The following is a 16,935-nucleotide window of genomic DNA, read 5'->3' as shown; positions in this document are numbered from 1 at the left end:
GAGGGATGGATAGATAAATAGGAAGGATGGGTAGATGGATGGATGGATGGATGGATGGATGGATGGATGGATGGATGGAGTAGGTAGGTAAGTAGAGAGATGATGGATGGATTGAGGGATGGATTGATAAATAGGAAGGATGGGTAGATAGATAGATTGATTGATTGGATGGATGGATGGATGATAGACAGACTGGATGGATAAATAGTTTTGAGAGCATCTTCTTCATAGGAAGACCAGCTACACGGATCTGAAAGGCAACCCCAGAGAGAGTCTTTCCATAATACCTTTTCCAGGCACCTTTTCCCTGGTTGGTGAATGGTTCTCCTCCTTTTTTCCATAGGAAGCAGAAAGTAAACCTCGATGCCGGCGATTACAATTGAAGGACATCATTCCTATTGAGATGCAGAGGCTAACCAAGTATCCACTGTTGCTCCACTCTATTGCCAAATGCACTGGTGAGCAGAAAGGGGACCACAGGATGCCAGACCCCCCCCCCAATCCTGCACCGTCTCCCAGAGTTGGCCCAAATTCATGTTCGTTGCCTCGATAACCCTATCTAACCATCTCCATCCTCTGCCAACCCCTTCTCCTTTTGCCTTCAGTCTTTCCTGAGGTCCGGTTTCATGGAAAATAGACCTAGCTTAATTTCAGCGGAAAGATCAGCCTAAAGAAACGTATCTTCACAGACCTTTCCTTTTTCTTCTCCCTGGCTCAGAGGAGGCTGAGGAACGTCAGAAGGTGGAGAGGGCAGCTGAGTGCTGTCGTCAGATCCTCAACCACGTCAACCAAGAAGTGCGTGTTATGGAGAACTTACTGGTAAGGATCCTTCCTCAAGCAATCATTTCTCCTTTGAAACAGTCCTTCCCTTGCTCTTCGCAACTTCAGCGTTGGTTAAAAAAAAATGGACATCCTAATGTTTTTCAGAAACTCAAAGATTACCAGCGGCGTTTGGACCTGTCCAACCTTAAACAAAGCACTGATCCTCTGCTGAGTGAATTTCGGGTGAGTCCCAACAGAGCATTCAACCCAAGTGGGGACAGAGGAAGCCATAACAGTAAATGAATTGTCCTTAAATCTCTGTAGAGGTAGTCCTTGACTTACAACCATAATTGAGCCTAGCGATTGCAGTCATAAAGCAGGTTATCGTGGGACTGGACCTGATTTTATGACCTTTTGAAAGGGGGAATGAAGAGAATGCATTGTCTACTACGGTACTTTTTCCTTTTCTGGAAACCAGAAATAAACAACAGTTTCCAGAAAAAAAGTAAATTACAGTCATGTGATCCTGAGGCAGTGCAAATGACCATAAATGCAGGTCTGTTGCTAAGTGCCTAAAATGCAGGTCACATGACTGTGGGAAGGAGGCCTGGAGCTTCCGAATTGGGTCAGAAATAGCTTTTGGGGATCTGTTGTATCTTTGAATGGTCAGTGAGTGACGGTCATAAGTCGAGGACTACCTGTAACGTAGTCAGGTCAGCTACTGAGATTGTCCTTTCTGAGTCATTACCTCCATGGTAAGGAGCCCAGTGGCTCGCCTGGTTAGGATGGACTTCCTAACGCCCAGTGCGCTCACACAGAGAGGGCCTCCTCAGGGTGCCGTCGGCCAGACAACGTCGGCTGGCGACCCCCAGGGGGAGGGCCTTCTCTGTGGGAGCACCAGCCCTTTGGAACCAACTCCCCCTTGAGCTTCGGATGGCCCCGGACCTCCGGTCCTTTCGCCGCGACCTCAAAACTTTCTTCTTCCATCAGGCTGACCTGGATTGATGATGGGTTTTTAAATATGTTTTAATTTTTAACTGTGTAGTTAATTTATTTTGGGGCTGTTATTTAATTCTTTTTTAATTTTTGTATTGTAGTTTTTTATTGTTGTTAGCCGCCCTGAGTCCTTCGGGAGATAGGGCGGCATATAAGTCCCAAAAATGAATGAATGAATGAATGAATGAATGAATGAATGAATGAATGAATGAATGAATAAATAAATAAATAAATGTCAGATCGGTGTTTAGCAAACTTGTGTTCAAGACCTTGTACGTGACATGGTGAGCTCCCATCATTTGCTCCAGCTCCTTGACGGGGACATGAAAGGAGCCCCCACAGGCATCCCCTGGGCAACGGTGAAGTCACTGACTTAGCCTTTCAACCCGGAAGTGCCTTAAAAGGGTGGTTATGTGTTGCTGAGGGGGGGGGGCGTTTGTCACAAATGGAAAACGTTGGCTTAAGGCGCAGAGTCTAACCAGCTCTTTTCCACAGAACACGGATATCACCAAGCGCAACCTTGTGTACGAGGGACCCCTGACGTGGCGTGTTACCAAGGATAAATCAGTTGGTGAGTGGGGCCATCTGGAGCTCTGGGAATAAGACGGTCTATCTGCTATTCCCTACTTTTTTCTGCCTGTCTTGCTCGATATTGCTTGCCTGTATTATTGAGCAGGACTTCTGGAGTGCAGATAGTCCTCGACGTTTTGCTACAGCTGAGCCCAAATTTTCCATGGATAAGCAATAAAGTTGTTAAGCGAGTTTGGCCCCACTTTATGACCTTTTTTTTGCCACCGTTAAGCGAATCACTGCAGTTGTCAAGTTGGTAGCATGGTTGGTGAATGAATCTGGCTTCCCCGTTGACCTTGCTTGTCAGAAAGTCCCCAAAGTTGATCACGTGACCCCCCAGGACGCTCCAATTCTCACAAATACAGGCCGGTAATCTAGAGAGTAGATTATATCATCTAAACCAGGGGTAGGCAACCTCGGCTCTTTTATGACTCATGGACTTCAACTCCCAGAATTCCTGAGTCAGCATTCTCAGGAATTCTGGGAGTTGAAGTCCATGAGTCATAAAAGAGCCGAGGTTGCCTACCCCTGATCTAAACCAACCTTGCCACCAAATTATAGGAACTAGAGCGCTGTGCATTAGACCAGCTAAGGAAGACAAGCTGGGGGTCCCAGCCTGGCTCAGAGACCTATTTTAGGCCTCCCCTCTCCTCCCCTCCTTCACCCTCACTTCCTCTTCCCCAGCACCCTTGGTTTCATACTTCTCATGCCTTGATCCCTTCCAGATGTTCACGTCCTCTTGCTGGATGACATCTTGGTTCTTCTCCAGAAGCAGGAAGAACGCCTGGTGCTCAAGTGTCACAGTCGCACCATCACCCCAGCCCCCGATGGGAAACAAATGCTGTCCCCCATCATCAAGCTCAATTCTGCCATGACCCGTGAAGTGGCCACAGGTGGGTGCAGGAGAAGGTCAGCGGGAGGTGGAAAGCAGATGCAGAAGACTTTGGCCTTGGGTGTTCGTGGGTTTGGGCCTCTGCCCAAATTCTCATCCCAGGTTGGATGTGGTCAAGGCTTGAAATAAAGGTTGTTTTCTTTGAGAGCCAAGTCCAAGGACGATTCACCGTCTCTTCTTTCTTGTAGATATCAAGGCTTTCTACGTGATCTTCAGCTGGGAGAACGGGGCTCAGATCTACGAACTGGTGGCTCAGACAGTGTCGGAAAGGAAGAAGTAAGAAATTGGGGTGGGAAGAGAGAGACTTACTTGCCCAGATCACAGGTAGTCCTTGACTTACAGCCGTTCATTTAGTTGACCTTTTAAAGTTACAAAAAAAAAGCAACTTATGACCGTTTTTCACAGTTACAACCGTTGTAGCGTCCCCAGGGTCACGTGATCAGAATTCGGATGCTTGGCAACTAGTTCATATTTATGACGGTCGCAGCGTCCCCCGGGTGGGGTCACGTAATTCCCTTTTACGACCTTCAGACAAGCAAAGTTCATGGGGAAGCCAGATTCGCTTAACGACCGGGTCACTAACTTAACAGCTGCAGTGATTCCCTTAACAACTGTGGCTAGAAAGGTCGTAAAATGGGGCACAACCCACTTAACAACTGTCTTGCTTAGCAACAGAAATTGCGGTCGTAAGTCAAGGACTACCGGTACTGACCGGGGTGAGAGATGGATTGTGTTAGGCATATGGTGTTAGTCTACAATGTTGGGTTGAAAATATATTAACCATAATGCTATGACTTTAAGAAGTTAATTGGCCAATGGGTGTGTAAGTGTTCTCATGGCCATAAGAGGAAGCTAGGAAGTAGCTTCTCTCTCTCTCTGAATTCACTGATATCTACTGTTACTGTTTTTGCTCTGCTGTTGGTTTACTACTGTTGTAACCTGAACTGTGTATTGACCTCTGGACCGGTAAGAAGACTTTGTAGTTTGGATTACTCTTTGGACTGTTGCTATTGTTTATGATCTGGACTGTTTATTTTTGACTGTGCATTTTTGTTCTTACACCACCTCAAAAGTAAACTACTTTTTGTTTTTATAACTCAGTGTACTCCTGTGTGTGACTTTTACTACTCTCAGTACCCTTCCTTGTCTGTGCAACTCTTTGGTAGCACAAGGAGACCTCTGCACAAATAAATTCCTTAACAGATTGGCTACTTAGTTTGGATGAAGGAGCATCTCTCTCTCTCCCCCCCCTCCCCCCCCGGCCTCAATTGGGAAGATTGAATGGAGTCTTCTGTCTTTATTTAAAGCACCACTTTAAATAGTTGAGCTCCGTTCATGCAAAATTGTGACAAAAAGATGCTGATGCAGTTGTACCAAATCTCATCATAATAGAAAAACCTTTGTGTTTTGGTGGGAAATTCTGGGGGAAGGGAGGTATTTGCTGTCCCAAAATTTTGGGTGGACACTGGCTTGGGAGAGATGGTACCCCTGATTCTCTCTCTTCTTTTTTTTCCATCCTAGCTGGTGCAACTTAATTAGCGATACTGCTGGTTCACTGAAGCTGCCCACTTCCAATAACAAACCTCGGCTTTCGGTCACAAACCGAACTTCACCACATAGTCCCAGCTAGTAAGTAATGTTGTAAGGAGGAAGGGGAGGAGGGGGGGGGAGGAAAGGGATAATGACTATAATGCAGAGATTGAAAGTTGCATTTCAGATAAAAGAGATCTGAGTGGATCTGAGTCCTTTTCTAAACTCCCAGGAGGTCAAAACAGCTAATCCAAATTTTGCCCTAAGGGATGCAGAAAGAATAAAGTATTAATTTGATCTAAGATTCTTAACCTGCGGTCCATAGATAAAATCCCTTTGGAGGTCCATCAATAGATTCCACGATCTTGTATGGAAAAAAAGTTACAACTCTTGTTTCCGTTGACCAACTGAAATTTAGTTTTCCAATAAGGTATGTAGGGACAAAGTAATGGATGGCTTAGGGACTCCAAAGATATTTGGTAAGTTCCATCAATCTCACTATATCAGATTGTTATATCCTGAAAGGATATTTCCTGGTTATTGATTTCATTAGATTAGCGAAGAAGTCCATATGTTGCTACATCATAGTTATTCAATATTTTAGCTACTGTATTTGAGCATAATTGGCTTCCTTTGCTCATCTGTAACTCCATATTATATTTTATGCATTTAAATAAAATTTTACAAGAATGAATCTTTAGTTTTCAACAGACTCTCAAAGGGATCCATAGCACAAAAGGTTAAAGAGCCACTGATCTTGACAAAAAGGCAGCACGTCAGACCTAACAAGCTGTAGAAATAGTTCTTGTGTCCTATCTGCTGATCAATACAGGTAGTGTTGACATATAACTATTTTGTTTAGTGACTGTTCAAAGTTATAATGGCGCTGAAGAAAAATGACTTGCAAGTTGCAACTTAGGACAGTCACAGCATCCCTGGGCGGTCACGTAATCATGATCTGGGTGCTTGGCAACCAGTTCACATTTATGACAGTTGCAGCGTCCCATGGTTATGACCAGCCTTTCCAGCCAGCTTCTGACAAGCAGTGTCAATGGAGAAGCTGGCAGGAAAGGTCACAAATCACAACCATTTGACGTCTCACTTAACGACCGCAGCGGAACAAAGGATGCAAAAATCAGGTGCAGTCATGTGATGCCTCTTAATCACTGCACCGCTTAATTTTCCAGTCCACAATTGTGGTCGTAGGTCGAGGACTTATCTGTAGAATGTACAGACCTTGGATTCTTAGCAAAATGGGGCCAGAACTGCAGGCTGAGAACCACAAATCCTGCAATGGCCCAAAAAAGAGAGCAGGAAACTCGTTCTTCGGATGGGAAGACAGACACTTGTGATCAAGTCAGAAAGCTAGGCAGGTATGTGACCAAGACTGACATCCAGGGCTTTTTTTCTCATAGAACGCTCAGAACAGAGTTCCGGCACCTTTTTTGGATGGAACCTTGTAGGGTAGGCAAGGCAGGTTGTATGACATGTGTGAGTTCCGGCACCTTTTTCTTTTGAAAAAAAAAAAGCACTGCTGACATCTCTCATTTTTTTTCTTGGCAGCTACTCAGAGACCCTTTCGGGTGGAGCAGAAAATGGCAACCCCCTTAAGGAGGCACTCCAGTCAGAGGGTAAGGAGGAAGTTTGGAGGAGGGAAAAAGGAAAAGGTTGGGCAGATAACCTGCGTTCTTACCTCGCCCATGAAAATCACTCTCTTGGGATTGTCCTTTGAGAAAAATCAGTGTGGTATGATTTACACCAGGGGTGACCAACCTTGGCCACTTTTAAGACTTGGTGGACTTCAACTCCCAGAATTCCTCAGCCAGCCAAGCTGGCTAAGGAATTCTGGGAGCTGGTCCACAAGTTTAAAAGTAGCCAAGATTGGACACTCCTGATTTACACTTTCAGGTTTAAATTCAGAACAGGTAGACCTGAGCTAGATTTCTGAATCGATTCCAGAAAAGGTGTTTTGGGGGAGGCCCAGGAGCATCTGATTTATAAACATCTGGGTTTAATCATTCGAGTTTTCAGTTTGATCTGGAGGTTCTGCAATATCATCTTGGAACCAAATCTCTAAATATTTTAGAGACAGACTGAAGAAATGTTTGTGCAGCTTTTACTGCCCTCTCGAGTTTGAGGGACAACAGCGGGGATCTGATTGTGTTTTGCTTTTGCTATCCCAACTCAGAACAAGAAAAAGATGGAATGCTGGAAGGCACAGAGTTTGAGGAACGGAATCCTGCTGGTGGAGCAAAGGTGGACAAGGCGGTGGAGGCCTTCATGGCTGACCTACAGACTTTCTGCAGATCTGAACCTCCTAGCCAGGTCTCTCTAGCTTCTGCTGCCCAGGACCGAGGTACTTAATAAATACCTTTTTCCTTCTTCTCTGTTGATCAAGTCTCTGTTGCCCACAGAGGATGTAAGGGGACAATCTTGTCTCCTTCCAGTTTTGGCCCTGAAGAGGCTACTTCAGATACCAGACGAAGGAGAGGCCCTCTTTCCCGCAGAACCTACAGATCTTTCTCCCGAGAATGGAGACCCCCGGGAGGGAGAAGAGGAATGGGACGGGAGTTTTAGGATTGAAGGAGACAATAGCAGGAGGCTTCCAGGTGAGTATCATGGCATACAGGTTTTCCTTGACTTAAGACCACAATTAAGCATTTGCCCAGGTTCGCCTGGTGCGCCAGTTGCGCCCCTATCTGGACCGTGATGCCTTACGTACGGTCACTCATGCACCGGGTGAGATTCAAGGTGCTGATTCTTACTTATAAAGCCCTACATGGCTTAGGCCCGGGTTACTTGCACGACCGTCTGCTGCCAGGAACGACTTCCCATCGCCCTGTGCACTCCCACAGAGAGGGCCTCCTCAGGGTGCCGTCGGCCAGACAATGTCGGCTGGTGACCCCCAGGGGGAGGGCCTTCTCTGTCAGTGCGCCTGCCCTTTGGAATCAGCTCCCCCGAGAACTTCGGATGGCCCCAGATCTCCGGTCCTTTCATCGCGACCTAAAGACATACCTTTTCCAACTGGCTGACCTGGACTGACGATGGGGGTTTTTTAATTTGTTTTTAATTTTTATTGGTTTTTAGTGGGGCTTTGTAAATTTAATCTCTTTTAAATATTTGTATTTATTGTTCTATTGTTGTTTTATTGTTGTTAGCCGCCCTGAGTCCTTCGGGAGATAGGGCGGCATATAAGTCCCATAATTAAATTAAATTAAATTAAATTAAGCCCAAAATTTCAGTTCCTAATCGGGACACTTGGCCAATTTTGACTACCTCAACCGTTACGCTGTAAAAAATTTTTTTATCTCCACAGCAAATTCTTTGAATGGCCCTCCAGATCCAGAGTGGGGCTCTGAGCATCTGGATAAAGAAAGTCCCCGTTTCCCCATCGTTCTGTCCCTCCAGCAATCTGACGGGGTGAAGCATCACTTAAGGCTTCTAGAAGATGCAATTCAGGGTCTGAAGGTGAGCATGGATTTTTCCTCTAGTTCCATCTCATCCTTCTTCCTGAGTTCCTCACCTGGCCCAGATGGAGGGTGGAACATTTCCCTTGAGGAATTTGGCTTTCCCAGACATTAAAATATTTGGAAAGTTCCTGGTGGAGACGGGAGAAGATGGAAGCAGGCGTGGGAATTTGACCTAAGAAAAGCCTAGAGATTGACGATTTTCTTCTTAGTAATAACAATAGAACTTAGATTTATATATCACTCCACAGTGCTTTACAGCACTCTCTTAAGTGGTTTACAATGTTAGTATATTGCCCACAACAATCTGGGCCCTCATTTTACCGGTCTTGGAAGGATAGAAGGCTGAGTCCACCTTGAGTCCATCAGGACTGAACTCCAGACTGTGGGCAGAGTTAGCGGGCAATACTACATTCCATCTACTGCACCTCCAGGGCTACTTGCAATCTTCATCCATGGTTCTCTTTGAGTTTTGAAGCTTTTTGATGAAAACGAAAAGCAAGACAATATTTCCGCAGACTGAAACTTCATGCAGACTGAGATGGATAATGTAGGAGAAGAGCAGGCACAGCTGGGGACAGAGTTAAATGAGTCATCAGCCTAGAATCCTTACCTTGTCACAAATGGTCCAAGTCCAGCCCCTCTTAAATTCCATCGAGCCTTATCTGTCCAATCAATTTATCTATCAATTTAATATTGAACTTCAGTTCAATAGATCCTTGAGTATGGGCTTGAGCATTAAAGCTTTGAACTGCAACAATGCATGGTTTTGATCCTTTTGCACCTAACAAATGAGAGGCCATATGCCTTGCAGATTTTCCTTAGTGTGACACACTCTGTCTGTTCTACTAGGATATAGAAACAGAATATTGGAGGCTTCAGCAGCTGATGGGGAAGTTTACATCATCTCAGCAATCGGGTTCCACATGAGACTTGGCCCAGCAAGGTAGGCAGTGGGACAAAGCAGGCAAGGGTTGAGATGCCAGCCATTTGGTTCTTTGATCCCGCTTCCCTCCCATCCCATGGACCCACAACTATCAGGGATGATAGATGAGGCTGATTGATCACAACTGGCAGATGTTCGTCTGTTTGTTCGGACATTTGAAACAAACACTTTTGCAAGGGAAAAAGTAAAATATGGCCCCAGTTTTAGTCCAGAGAAACTAGGGCCTTGTGTTGAAAAGTCTGAGAAATCCCTGCTTTTTGGAGTCCTCGACCATAGTTGAGATGAGAATTTTGGTCACTAAGCAGTGTGGTCATTAAACGAGTCATTGCTTAACCAGGCCTGATTTTATGACCATTTTTACTGCAGCCCATAAGGGGGTTGTTTTTGCAGTTAAGCAAAGCACCTGGTTAAATGAATCGTGGGGGGGTTGTTAAGCAAATCCAGCTCTCCCCACCCCCACCTCCTTGACTTTTCTGGTCAGAAGCCAGCTGGGAAGGTCCCAAATTGCAGTGAGCACAGGAGCCGTCGTAAATGTGAGTCAGTTGCCAACCCCCCCAGGGACTGCGGGGGTGGTGTGACGCTCATAACTTCGAGGAAGGGTTGCTTAGAAATGTCCCTCCACTTTTCTGTTTTTCTGTGCTAACGATTGATCTCTTGGTCGCTCTAAGCGATAACGGCTTTCATATCTCGGTGGTTCTTCTTTTTCCAGGCCTGTTCGAAAACGAAGGAAGAGGCTGTGGGCTAAACGCATTTATCCTGCCAGGCGGTTCTCTCCCAGCATGAGGCAACCTCACGGGGATTTAAGCTGCTGCTTGATTTGTATAGGGAGCGATGCTGTGGATTTTGTACATAGAATTTTCTGCCTAGATCACAGTATAAAGGGAAATATTTAGAGCAGGGGTATCCAATTTTGACAACTTGTGAAGTCCTGTGGGCTTAAAACTCCCAGAATTCTCCAGCCAGCCATGCTGGGAAGGCTGGGAAATTCATGGAGTTGACGTCCACACGTCTTCAAGTTGCCAAGGTTGGGCACCCCTGATTTAGAGGTCAAAGCATCTTATTTAGAAAAGTCCAGCAAACTTTTCGGGTGTGTGGAGAGGAAAGCTCACATTAGGTCAGAAAGAAAGAGGCTTTCTTAGGTCAGCTTCACCTGTAAGCCAGGGGAATAGTTTACAGTGCTGGTTCTCAGGGGTGACATATTACAAAACTGGGATCTGATGATCTTCTCTGTTGGCCAGAATAGGTGGCGGGCTGACCAAGAACTCAGGTGCCTGAGATCAGAGCCCATAATCCAATGGTCTGTTTACTAAGAGGCTCCGAAGATACCTCAAAGAGGGTGTGTAATTAAGACATGAACTAGTAGCTATTGTGCCTTCCCTCAAAAGTTTATCCTCAGCTCCCAGGGGTGTAACTCACCCGTTAACGTATTATCTTCCAGACACGTATCACTGTTCTTGTTTTTTTAAAAAAATGCAATTGCAGCCAAGCTTCCATAGGAAGGAGAAACCAGCTCACTTCTACAAGCTTTCCTGTTTATCTTCTTGGTTTAATATTTTATCCTTGCATAGATACACATAGGTAAACCCTGCAGACATTCCTATTTTTCTACCAGTTTTGGTCTTATAACTCTCTGAACTCATTTAATCAGGCCCATGTTTTCCCCCAATTCTCCTTGCCCCATCATGCTTTTCCTCCAGCCTGCCAACCCAGACCCAACTCTCCCATCACCACCGGAAGCGTGAAATTCTTACAAAACAGAATGAGGGAGTTGAAAACCTAGGTTGGTACTTTCTCCATGACACATCTCAAGAGGGCAGTCCTGAACTGCTAACTTCCCAGTCCCCATACTTCGTAGAAATGTTGGGTCTACACTTTCCTGAATGACCAACCAAAAACCATGTTAGCTGGGGACTTCAGGAAATGGTCCTTTCCATTTATGTTGAGGGCTTCCAAGGTTAGGGAAGGCAGTTTTATCAACTAGGCTACAGTTCTAAAGAACTTACATTCCAAATACAAAGAGAAGTAGAGAACAAGCGAGGAGGAATGGGTCCTACGTTTAAGGTTGGGTGAGAAGTTGGCGTGGTCCTAGAATTGAAGGCAGTGCCTTTAGAAGTCTTGAGAACTTCCCACTGGGAAAAAGGTAAACAACCAACATGCTTCCCAGAAGCCTACTTTGCTTCATGCTGCCAGTCTTCCCTTGGGTACAAATGGGGATAACTGCACCCTGAATACAACGTCATCTTGAGTCCTTGGCTCTGTGCAAGGGATCCCATCACCTCAAAGCTTTTTTCTGGGGTGCTGAGCAAGAAAAAGGTTCCTCCTTTGAGAAGTCAACCATTCCTGAAGCTTCATTCCAATTAGACCTTTCCTGTTTACATACCCCTTACGTTCCTCCCCCCCCCTTCAATCATCTATTATCTTTTCACTAGGAAAAAAAACAACCCATCTCTTCTCGGAGTCCGAATATCATGCATGCTAAGTGCATTCTGAATCACGGATCTGACCGCGAACCGGTTGCAGAAATCGGCACTTAGCACTCATTCCATTCGACCTTGTCCTGCTCTTCCTTGCCTGCCAATAGTGCCACGAGTTGTTAATCACGAGCCACACACAAACAGTGCATTTTTGGGGGTGCAGAGACAGGCCTCTTTTGAACCCTCACATAATGCAATGCACGGATACCTCACTGCTTTTGATGATCTGCTGTTCTGCATTCTGTTCAGCAGGTGGTGCCACAGCTACGTGTGTGCTTGTGTAATGTATAGATGCCTGCTTGCGCGCGCACACACACACACACACACGCATACACACATGGTGCTACTTCTTGGAGCTTCTAAAGAGTTGAGAAGTTACTGAAATCCTGGAAGAATTTCTCAACCTCTTTGCTGAATCCCTCTGCAGCGGTTGCATAAGTCTGCAAGCTGTCGTTGGTCCCAGTTGGTCCCAGGAAGTAGAAAAGTTTTTAAAGTTCAGGGAGGATTTGGCTTTGCTATATCCACACAGCATCCAATCCCTTCGTTTCACTTTTTCTGCCTCCCAATTAATTGGGTCTTTAGTTCAATCAGGATTGAGGGATTAGCCTGTTGTTAAGCAATCGCAGAGTGCTTCCTTCTTCTCTTGGGGGGGAAAAAAAGCCTTGCTGGTGACAGAATGGAAAATGATGGGTTAATTGGGGGGGGGGAAACTGGGAAGTTTCTGGGAAAGAAGCTGAATCCAGCCAAGAGGAGAGAAAAAATGTTTGGATGTGGGAAGGAGAAAAGGGATGGGGTGTGCCCCAGAGGGAATATGGGGTAGAGATGAGGGGGCCAATCCACCAGCGTTTTTTCAGAGACAGATCTTTATTCATTTGCTTCCAAGTGTCTTTATACTGTCTTGATAATGTGCTAGTATTTTAAGAAAATTTATTTGGGTTTTTTTGTTTTTTTAGCTGGGAAACCAATCCCAATGTTAAGGGAACGATGGGGAATCCAAGGCTGTTTTATGTAGAGTGAGATCATGTTTAGTTGTGTCTATTTTTTTTAATCTATTGTTGTACAAAGCGTGTAAACCAATATATTCAATGAGAGTTTTTTTTTCTTTAACCTCCCAGTATTATGAAGTATATAATGTTAAAGGGGTGGAGAAGAGGATGTTGGTCCTAAAGACTTGTTTTCACGGCTGATGCCTTTTGCAGTGTTAAAAAATATTCTCAAGATCGTCCCTAGAACTCTCTTTTGCCTACAGACAACTATGTTTCTGGTCTCCCCCCCCCCACTTTTTCCCCCCAGGCAGAAATTAAAGGAGAATACGTTTTTTTCTTTTCCATTTCTGTAAACGGGCTGTAGCCTGCCCTGTGTTTCTATGCATCATAGAAGAAAACATGATGTGATCAGAACATCACTTTATATTTTAAGCCTCAAAATAGACACAAAAAGCCGTTTCCCAGGTTTGATCAAAGTGGAGAAAAATGTTGGTGTTAGCACACATTCAGGATTCCTGGCAGGGCACTTTGGGCACATAACTTTGCTTACTTGGTGGCTGGATCACAGTCTCCAGTTCCAAATTCTTGGGAATTTCGAAGCCTAACCAGTGATTTGAAATCATCCATTTGCCAAATTCAATATTCTTAACCGAAGTGCATAATCCAGTGGTTTGGTGATAAATATACATTATATTAATGAAGATCCTTATAGGGATGGGCTGTTTTAGCTATATTTTACTTGCTACACCATGCATTAGCTCGTAACTTCCTTGATGCTGGGATATTTTAATCTGCTTGAATAATTTGCCATGGCTTTATTTTGCTCTTATCACACGTCCACCTGAAAATAACAGGAATTTTAAAATTGTAAATACCATTTGGGACCAAAATATTTAGACAACTACTCTTTTTCCAAGCTGAGCCAGGCAGCTTAAAGATTCTTAAATATTTATTTGTACCCATTCTCTCAATTCTATACCAATCTCTTTTTATATTTGAGTTTGAGATGTTCTGACCTGGGAAATGTATCTCTAAAACGGGTGTGCAATTTTTGTTCTTTAAACCCCATTCCGGACAAGTGGCACAAATTTCACCTATTCCTACTTTTTTGGAGTTTTATGGTAAATGGTCTTGAGAATGCTTTCATAATGGCACCATGGTAGGTTATGCTCAGTTGAATGTTTAGTTTTGGATTTCAGTTCACACATAAGGCAGAAAATAGGCTGGCAATTTTTGATTGTAAGCATCATGGGAGTGGTAGAAAGTGGGGGGAGGGGTCCTCTTAAGAGTGAAGTCCAATAATTTTGTCATCTGTTTAATGATGGGGTGAAAAAGAAGGGTAGGTATTACGGGATATTGCAACATTTCCTGTTCTTCCTTAGGAGCATAGGGGTTGAGACTCCTGTTTGCTTGCATCCCATCCTTGGTCTCAGCCTTGCTAGATCTGCTGGACCTACAACATCCAGAATTCCGTCTAGCAAAATGCTAGATACTCCACTATCTAAGGTAGAAAAGATTTGAAAGTCTTAACATACGTTGCAAAAGGGGTAAAGACATGAAAGTGAGCAGAGAGTAAACCAAAGACAATTGTGTAAAAAGATATATATATGAATAATATTCATATATATATATATATATATATATATATATATATATATATATATATATATATATATATATATATGAATGATAAAAAAATAAACCTTATCTTTCCATTTCCTTTGTCCTTCTCATGTATTTGGATATTTCTTTCTTTATGTTTGGTACCTCTTTGGTGCTGTGATAGTAGGATTGCCACGAGTCTTCACCTCTTGTGCTCTGCAGCCTGAAAAGGCATTCATGTTGAAAAGCTAAACAGCACAGTTGTCCTTGTAAGCTGTTCTGCCTCTTAATAGGTTGAGTGGGAAAGTCCACGGACAGGGGGTCTCCGTTAATATATGGATTTTAAACCAATACCTTGCCTTGCCCTAAGGGAGGCAAGGGAGATGAGGGGAAAGGAAGAGGGCCCTTTCTGAGTATTTAAACCAAGTCTAATCCTTCTGGAGGGACGCAGTGGCTCAGTGGGTTAGGACGCTGAGCTTGTCGATCAGAAGGTCAACAGTTTGGCGGGTCGAATCCCGAGTGCTGCGTAGCAGAGTGAGCGCCTGTTACGCGTCCCAGCTTCTGCCAACCTAGCAGTTCGAAAGCACGTAAAAATGCAAGTAGAAAAATAGGGACCACTACGGTGGGAAGGTAACAGCGTTCCGTGCGCCTTTGGCGTCTAGTCATGCCGGCCACATGACCACGGAGACGTCCTCGGACAAGCGCTGGCTCTTCGGCTTTGAAACGGAGATGAGCACCGGCCCCTAGAGTCGGAAACGACTAGCACGCATGTGTGGGGGAACCTTTACCTTTACCTTTAATCCTTCTGGGAAGTGAATGTCTGGTAGTGTAGTGGAGGAGGAAATGGAGAAGGGGAGGAGAGGAGGAGGAGGAGGAGGAGGAGGAGGAGGAGGAGGAGGAGGAAGCAGAAAAAGGAGAAAGGAGAAAAGCAGGAGAAGGAGGAGGAGGGGGAAAAAGTAGTCTCCGCTTCTGGTCCTTAATAGACTTTTCAGTAACTCCTGTAACTACATTTCCCAGGATTCTTTGGGCAAAATGAAATAAAACTATTCAAGCAGTTTGGGGTTCTATTCCAGAAGATCAAGATGTAGCTAGAATCGCTCCACCCGTTGGCGAGATTAAGATTCCTCCCGCTACCCTCATAATGCTAGATTTTCAGCGATTATTCTGCTAATTAGTTCAACCCGAGGACGATTGCAATGCTGAAATTCTGGAACTGTTTGTATGTGTGTGTGTGTGTCTTTCAAATAGTCTTGCTGGCCTGTACCTGTGGGAAAATAGGTGCCATTGAACTGAATGGGACCTCCTGATGCTCAATGTTGTCAATTTATTTGCTCTTTAGAGAAGGAAATATAAATCCTTTGAGACATTCTCATTCTTTCTCTCTCTCTCTCTCTCTCTCTCTCTCACACACACACCCCTGTCCTGCCTTTTCTGCCTTTCACCTGTGAGTAGAGATGATGCAGCGAATAGATATTTTATTGCTTTTGAGGCCAGCGGGAGCAGCTGGTGTAAAATCTTCCATCTCTTTTTTTTTTTACACTCCATAAATTAATGCAATATTTACAAAAAAACAAACAAACAAAAAAAGGTGGAAGAGGAACGGGACTTATAACAACTTCTTCATATCCACCACACAAGTACAGTTTCTTTTCTCTTGTTTAAAACACGGAGTCACAAGCACAGCGATGGGGTGAAACGTGTGTTTGCTCGCTTTGGAGAAGTGGGGTTGGGGTGGGGTGAGCATGTTTACAGAAAGGTCACACCAGACGAGACGATATTGCACTTCAAAAAGCTCAGGATGGGGATACGGAATTAAGCAATCAACTTGGCCCTCTTCTTCCCCTAATTCCAGCTCTTTCTAGCCATTAACCAAGCTCATAGCTTCATTAGGGCCGTCCGGCACCATCTGCAGATGTTGCCTGAAGAGGTACATTTCCTAAAGAGGCCACACTTGCCATGCAACAACTCAGTTGCGCTCTGAAAAAATGCAAAATGTAAAGAACACTTACTCCCAGCAACAGTTGGCATTTGGGGGCCCGTAGAGATAACCCCCCCCCGACTTACACACCCATTCCTTTAGTGACTGTTGGAAGTTGCAATGGCACTGGAAAAAGTGACTTAATGATTATGGGTCCTCGCACACAGGGCCATCGCAGCATCTCCACAGTCACATGTATTCATGAGGGTTGCAGCATCTGGGATCGTGCGATGGCCATTTGCAACCTTTCCAGCTGGAGGAAGCTAGATTCATTTAATGACTGCATGAGTCACTTAAGCACAAGGATTCACTTAACAACCTTGGGGGGGGGAGAGAGAGAGAGAGAGGTAAAATTGGGTGTGGCTGACTTAACTGCTTTGCTTAGCCTCAGAAATTCCCAACTGTGATCGTAAAAAAGTTGAGGGTTTCCCGTATTTGAATCCTGATTTATAAACCTCAATATGTGTTCTAGCAACTGATCCTTTGAAGGACAGGAGGTAACACATTTTCAAAAGAGGGCAGCCTTGAAGCCTCCGCTGGGACCAAGGGAACTGCTACCTTTCTTAAATTTCTGTAAGGACACCTGCAAAGGAGGAAAACGGAGTTAAGCGAATTCTCCTGCACGTCCAACAAAGTTGCCTGGGAGAGATTTTGATGAATTCAATAGGAGGAGAGCCGTGTTACATCTATGGGGGCAAAAAAAAAAAAGGCATAGCCTTTTAAATAAACGTG

At 44.6% G+C, this 16,935-nt stretch overlaps 1 protein-coding gene across 4 annotated transcripts in view; it reads left to right on the top strand.

The window, feature by feature from the left end:
• Nucleotides 1-14,291, top strand: part of ARHGEF1 (Rho guanine nucleotide exchange factor 1) — a 59,997-nt gene extending 45,706 nt beyond the window's left edge. For all 4 annotated transcript variants that reach the window (XM_083369379.1, XM_083369378.1, XM_083369380.1 and 1 more), the window contains 13 exons: nucleotides 344-458; nucleotides 719-819; nucleotides 928-1,005; nucleotides 2,254-2,329; nucleotides 3,054-3,221; nucleotides 3,409-3,496; nucleotides 4,742-4,849; nucleotides 6,314-6,381; nucleotides 6,939-7,106; nucleotides 7,198-7,359; nucleotides 8,067-8,218; nucleotides 9,070-9,163; nucleotides 9,873-14,291. In XM_083369379.1, the coding sequence (XP_083225505.1) occupies nucleotides 344-458; nucleotides 719-819; nucleotides 928-1,005; nucleotides 2,254-2,329; nucleotides 3,054-3,221; nucleotides 3,409-3,496; nucleotides 4,742-4,849; nucleotides 6,314-6,381; nucleotides 6,939-7,106; nucleotides 7,198-7,359; nucleotides 8,067-8,218; nucleotides 9,070-9,147 (1,362 nt within the window). In that variant the 3' untranslated portion in view covers nucleotides 9,148-9,163; nucleotides 9,873-14,291. The remainder of the gene's footprint in view (nucleotides 1-343; nucleotides 459-718; nucleotides 820-927; nucleotides 1,006-2,253; nucleotides 2,330-3,053; nucleotides 3,222-3,408; nucleotides 3,497-4,741; nucleotides 4,850-6,313; nucleotides 6,382-6,938; nucleotides 7,107-7,197; nucleotides 7,360-8,066; nucleotides 8,219-9,069; nucleotides 9,164-9,872) is intronic.
• The last annotated feature ends 2,644 nt before the right edge of the window (nucleotides 14,292-16,935 follow it).

The sequence above is a fragment of the Vipera ursinii genome (genome assembly GCF_947247035.1).
Source record: "Vipera ursinii genome assembly, chromosome: 9".
NCBI lineage: Eukaryota > Metazoa > Chordata > Lepidosauria > Squamata > Viperidae > Vipera > Vipera ursinii.
Note: the sequence above shows the minus strand (reverse complement) of the source record. Positions and strands in the feature narration are given on the sequence as shown.